Source organism: Danio rerio, chromosome 1, assembly GCF_049306965.1.
Source record: "Danio rerio strain Tuebingen ecotype United States chromosome 1, GRCz12tu, whole genome shotgun sequence".
In the NCBI taxonomy this organism is placed as follows: Eukaryota; Metazoa; Chordata; class Actinopteri; order Cypriniformes; family Danionidae; genus Danio; species Danio rerio.
In genome coordinates, this window is record NC_133176.1 from 59,268,697 (window position 1) to 59,274,878 (window position 6,182).

The 6,182-nt window shown below is 33.3% G+C and overlaps 2 protein-coding genes across 3 annotated transcripts in view; both read right to left on the minus strand.

Annotated features, from left to right (window-relative positions):
- Window positions 1-190: 190 nt before the first annotated feature.
- On the minus strand, window positions 191-5,675 carry ndufb7 (NADH:ubiquinone oxidoreductase subunit B7). 2 transcript variants are annotated; one of them, XM_005163525.5, is made up of 4 exons: window positions 5,644-5,675; window positions 5,423-5,559; window positions 3,786-3,954; window positions 191-357 (listed from the first exon to the last, which is right to left on the minus strand). In XM_005163525.5, exons 2-4 carry the CDS (start codon window positions 5,532-5,534, stop codon window positions 276-278), a joined length of 363 nt encoding a protein of 120 aa, XP_005163582.1. In that variant the 5' UTR covers window positions 5,535-5,559; window positions 5,644-5,675; the 3' UTR covers window positions 191-275. The 2 variants fall into 2 exon arrangements, with proteins under 2 accessions (XP_005163582.1, NP_957142.1); NM_200848.1 differs by having other exon boundaries at window positions 194-357; window positions 5,423-5,662.
- samd1b (sterile alpha motif domain containing 1b) overlaps window positions 1,785-6,182 on the minus strand; it is a 58,809-nt gene continuing 54,411 nt past the window's right edge. The window contains exon 4 of the transcript XR_012382498.1: window positions 1,785-1,800. The gene's annotated coding sequence lies outside the window, so the exon portion shown is untranslated. The remainder of the gene's footprint in view (window positions 1,801-6,182) is intronic.

Sequence of the window (6,182 nt, forward strand, 5' to 3'; positions counted from 1 at the left end):
AAAAAAAAAAAAACCTCTCACATATTTTGGTCATACTGCCCAGCTCTAATGCAAAAATGCTAATGCTTCTGTTAATAATACATGCTCTGCAACTCATGAACGTGTGTAATGTTTTAATTTATTCTGCTGGCTTGGTTAAGAGTTGTTATGGATCAGCATTTCTGCGCTTTAAAACAAAGATCCACAGATGTTCTGAAGGCTCGAGATAATCTTTATTGCAGCCAGAGCTATTTATATACACAGAAATGAGCTGAATGGAGACGAGGGAGGGATGTTTATGCTGCGTTCGCCTCGATCCTCTTCTTCCTCAAGTTCAGTCTCCTCTCTCGCTCGTACTCTTTCATCCGCATCACGTAACTGCACAAAATAAGAGAAACAATGAGGAAAACTATGCATTACACTGTGCAGCTCTTTAACAATTGCAGACCTATGAATAAAATAACCTTTTAACAGAGGACTTATTTTAAATTATTTTTGAATACTGTACTAATCTGTTAGACAAATTTGAAAGAGCTTTAAAAATAGACCCCCAATTGTTTCACACAAAACAACAAGGAGACTTAGATTTTAGCAAGGGAAACAAGCAACATCTGAAGAATTAAACACTATAATCTCATTTAGTCTTTGTTTAGGAGAATAAAATACCCAAGCTTTAACATCAGAATATAAAAACCTTTGCTACAGGACTTCAGGGGTAGGTACATTTACGTGTTGTCAGCATAAAAATGAAACGAGACACCAGGTTTCCTTAAGAATCCACCCCAAAGAAAGCGTCTATATAATAAAACCAGACTGAGAACAGAGCCCTGAGGGACTTCAGAGATTAAATCACCAACCTTTACAGAGAAACTACTACTGGCAAATAGCACTGAGACCATTTAAACAACATGGAGAATATTTAAAAAATAATTAACTTCACGAGAGGTCGAATAATTGTGTACATGTTAATCAGCAAAATTATGTCCCAAAAGAGTGTGAGATATGGTGAAAAGGCTTAATATATTTTCCAAACATTTTTGACACCTAAAGGTTCTTCCTAAATGGCAATTTACATAGTAAGCGCACTTTAAAAATAAATAAATAGAAAAATAAGTCCCCCTTTGATTTTTTTTTCTTAGTTAAATATTTCCCAAATGATGTTTAACAGAGCAAGGACATTTTCACAGTATGTCTAATAATATTTTTTCTTCTGGAGAAAGTCTTATTTGTTTTATTTCGGCTAGAATAAAAGCAGCTTTTAATTTTTTAAGCACCATTTTAAGGTCAAAATTATTAGCCCCTTTAAGCTATTTTTTTCGATAGTCCACAGAACAAACCATCATTATACAATAACTTACCTAATTACCCTAACCTGTCTAATTAACCTAGTTCAGCCTTTAAATGTCACTTTAAGCTGTATAGAAGCGTGTTAGATATAGCAGAAAAATATCTAGTCTAATAGTATGTGCTGTCATGACAAAAATAAAATAAATCAGTAACTAGAAATTAATTATTAAAACTATTATGTTTAGAAATGTGTTGAAAAAAAATCTTCTCCCCATTAAACAGAAATTGGGGAAAAAAAAATAAACAAAGGGCTGATAATTTAGGGGGGCTAATAATTCTGACTTCAACTGTTACTATTATTTAATGTTATTATGTTAGTATATACGCATTCTCAAAGTTGCTCATGTGTCTTATAATGAACCCAAAAATAAGTTAAAATAAATAAATGAATATATATATCTATATACAGTTGAAATCAGAATTATTCACCCCCCTTTGATTTTCTTCTTTTTTTATATATATTTCCCAAATGATGTTGAACAGAGCAAGGAAATGTTCACAGTATGTCTGATAATATTTTTTCTTCTAAAGAAAGTCTTATTTGTTTTATTTTGGCTAGAATAAAAGCAGTTTTTAATTTTTTTAAAATCATTTTTAGGGTCAAAATTATTAGCCCCTTTAAGCAATTTTTTGACAAACCATTATTATACAATGACTCGCCTAATTACCATAACCTGAATAGTTAACCTAATGAAACTAGTTAAGCCTTTAAACGTCACTTTAAGCTGTATAGAAGTGTCTTGAAAAATATCAAGTCAAATTTTATTTACTGTCATCAAAGATAAAAGAAATCAATTTTTAGAGATGAGTTATTAAAACTATTATGTTAATTATTATTATATGTTAAAATATGTTATTATTATTATGTTAAAATCTGCTCTCCCTTAAACAAAAATTGGGGAAAAAAATAAATAAACGGGGGCGAATAATTCTGACTTCAACTGTTACTATTATATGTTATAATGTTACTATATATGCATATTTAAAGTTGCTCATGTGTCTTAAAATGAACCCAAAAGCTTGACGAGGGCTTATGATTCAATTCAAATCGATTTGTATAGCACTTTTTACAATAATTACTGTTGCAAAGCAGCTTTACAAAAGGTGCTCATTATTGCATCACAATCAAAATCAGTGATGTTAAGGTTATTACCTACTATAACTTTATTAGTTACTAGGGCTGCATTTACACTCCATGGTTTAAGTGACCCAATTCAGTTTTTTTCTCCCATGTGGCACAGATCGGATATGGCCCATGTGTGTGTAAGTAGGAAAAAAATAATATTATTCACATGGTTAAACAACTTTAAAAACAAAAACTAAACCCTGTGAACAAGAGCACGAACAATCAGCTTTCAGTCAGCGCCCGCTCTTTTTTTCCTAGTCACTGCATCTTTGCGGTGAGCAGTGTAAATGAAGTCAATCGAATACGATTAACGTTTGATAGATGATGTAAGCGAGTCGTCAAAAAAATCCCACATAGTCACAAAATCGGATTTGACCAACAAGATCTGCAGTGTAAATACAGCCTGTAAGACAGAGACATCACCTATATCAGGGTTCAATGCTTAGGATTTTTCCAACTGGCCCGATTGGACCAGAGGTTCAAATTTTTACTTGCCCTGCCAAAATTTTCACCGGCCCCACTAAAAAAAAAAAAAAAAAAAAAAAAAAGGGGGGGGGGGGTTAATTGCTATTTCTTAGCCACATATATTAAAAAATGCATCACATACAATATTTATAATATTTATAATACAATATTTGTAATTATAATTTTTTAATCTAGAATTTAAATTTTTTTTAAATGTCAAAATATTTAGCAGTAAAATATCGAGTGTGGAAAATGTGCAGGTATTTTATTGCAAAACAAAAGGTGGCTGACTTAAAAGTGACGGCAAACTAAGCAAAACATCACTTCCTCTTTTTGATCATGTTGTCCCCATATGTTTTCACAACATTGGAAGCAGACATTTTCTTTTGGCCTCATAATTTGATGTTGCGGTTATGTTGCCGTCTGTTAAAATTTACAGACAAGGCAGCACTGCCCCGATCGGGCCAGTAATGATTCTGTCTACTGTCCCGAGCATCTCTCACGCTGGCCATCGGGCAGTCCTTATTGTTGAGCCCTTTATATACTACATAACTGCAGGTTAACTGTTTATATATAACAACTTTATCTGTTAAAAGCTATTAGTTACTTGTTACTTATTTAAAGCTATTAGTAAGTAATAGTTATGGTAACTAATAAACTAGTAAACTAATAATCTGCACCTTTTGTAAAGTTGCTTTGAAACAATAATTATTGTGAAAAAAGCGCTATACAAAAAAACTGGAGTTGAACTGAATAATGACTTTGAGTAGATGTGTGTGTGTGTGTGTGTGTGTGTGTGTGTGTGTGTGTGTGTGTGTGTGTGTGTGTGTGTGTGTGTGTGTGTGTGCATGAAAAGCGCATCTCTTACTCCTGATGTTGACAGTATTCCCAGTCGTGTTTCTGGTGGTCGCAGGCCATGTAGTTTGGAAACATGTCTCTCCTGCACTTCATCAGTTTGATCAGGTGGTGTGCGCAGTAATCCCGCTGATCCACCGGCAACATCGCCAGGTTCATCTGCTCCTGCGTGGCCACCATTACTGACAACACACCAACCAGTTACACAACTACTCCAACTAGGTGCATATTTATATTTTTAACAAATATTTAGTTTTTGGGTGAGTTATCCCTTTAAAATGCAATTCATATTTTGCTCCGTTAAATATAATTATAAATTTTAAAGCATCTTCTGATGAGGTATTGTGATTACTGCTCTAAAATATTGTCTTTTTAAATATGTGGGTATAAAACAAAAACTTTTTTCCCCTTTCAGCACAATTTTTTTTTTGAGAAACATTTGTAATATTTTGGAGAAGTAAACATGTCAGGCTTAATAATTAAAATGAATTAATAATAATAATAATTCCTTACATTTATATAGTGCTTTCTGTGCACCACCAGTGTGCAGCATCCACCTGGATGACGCGACGGCAGCCATTTTGCGCCAGACCGCACACCACACACCAGCCGATTGGTGGAGAGGAGATAGTGATGAAGCCAATTGGAATATGGGGATGGTTAGGAGGCCATGATGGACAGAGGCCAGTGGGCAAATTTGGCCAGGATGCCAAAAAGAGTGAAACCCCTACTGTTTTTTGAAGGACATCCTGGGATATTTAACGACCACAGAGAGTCGGGACCTCGGTTTAACGTCTCATCCGAAAGACGAATTATTGACTTCTGCTATCATCATTGGTTTTAAAAATACAGATTACCTTACAAATTAAAGAGAGAATATTGAGTTTGTTTCCATTTCAGCTTTTTTGGCTACGTCATGTCAAAAAAAAAAAAAAAAAAAAAAACTGATCAAGTTTACCACATTTTATAAAAAAAAAATTCTAACAATTAAAACTCACCAACAGCAATAAATAATGCACAATATAAAATTCATAAAAAATAATGATAATAGAAAAGATACAAATTTAAAACAGTTTTTTAAAGTTTACTTTTGATAAACATTGTACAATTTTAGAAGGATTCACATTTAAAAATATTTAATTTAAAGTCTCTCCTGTTAAAAAATTGTTGTCTGATAACATTTAAAATAGTATTCTAGTTTTCACAAGTATACGATTAACAGTTTGCTTTCTTTTGCAATATTGACATTTTGGTGGTTCTTCTCCTTTGAGTAAATGTCCATAACCGAGTCTCTTTACAAATGAAAACAGCATCTTTGGATATATTTTCTGCAGTAGATACTGTATCCTAAAAAAAATCTACTGAATACAGTATTCCTACTGTAGGAATGGTATAACAGAAAATTATGGTTTTAAAAACGTGAAATACCTTGAAAATGGTTATCGTCCAATACCTACTTCTGATAACTATAGATTCAGTGTTACTCCATTAGGTTCTGAATAAATGCAAGGTTAAATTGAAGCTTGAGCCTGAAGCTCAAATTCAATGACAGGCCTTTAATCTAAAGTGGACTAATAATAATGTGTTAAATGCGCTTATTACCGTGTATTTGAGCAGTTAATTAAATAATAAGTAATGAAAAAATGTCACCTCTCTCTTTGCGCTCCCCGAAGCCTAAATGCGGGTCATATTGAGACGGTTTGTTGGGTTCTGGTGTCGCGTCAATTTCCGTGACATAACTCCGCACAAGATGAGCGCCCATCCCGATCGTTGAATCTTACCACAGACTGCAAAACAGTTCAATTATATATATACAACAAAAACTTATAATGCAGAAATCACTTTAATTCTGCACACTGCCATTCGGTCACCTCCACTGCTCCTTTTGACGTTTCCGATCTGCGCAGGAAGTAAACATGTGCAACGAGGAACACACTCCCCTCACACTGAAGATACCGTTCCGCCTTGATGAAGAAATAACTAAAATCAGTTGCTTATGTTGATGCATTTATTCATCAAATACAGAATAAAGTACATAAGTACTTTAAATATGAGATTTTGTCACCCCGTTAATAAAATGAAACCAAAGCCGTTTAAAAGTCAGTTTAAATTGGTTAATATTTGATTAGCTTAGTCTCTTTATTTATTTTAATTTTACAACAGGGGTCTTGACCAGAGTTATCAAGTCCACATTATGTATCTTTTTGGGTTCTTCTAAATGTTGTAATGGTCGCATGTTTATATGCTTACTTATAAATGTTGCTAGTTGAAAAAAGCGCCCACACCTTCTATAACTGTTTATTGTCTGTTTTTGTAATGTTTTAGTCGTAATAATGGTACTAACAGCCATAACTTATTGTAACTATGTGAATCGTTTTCTGTTTAAGATTTTATTTAATTTTTTTGTTTT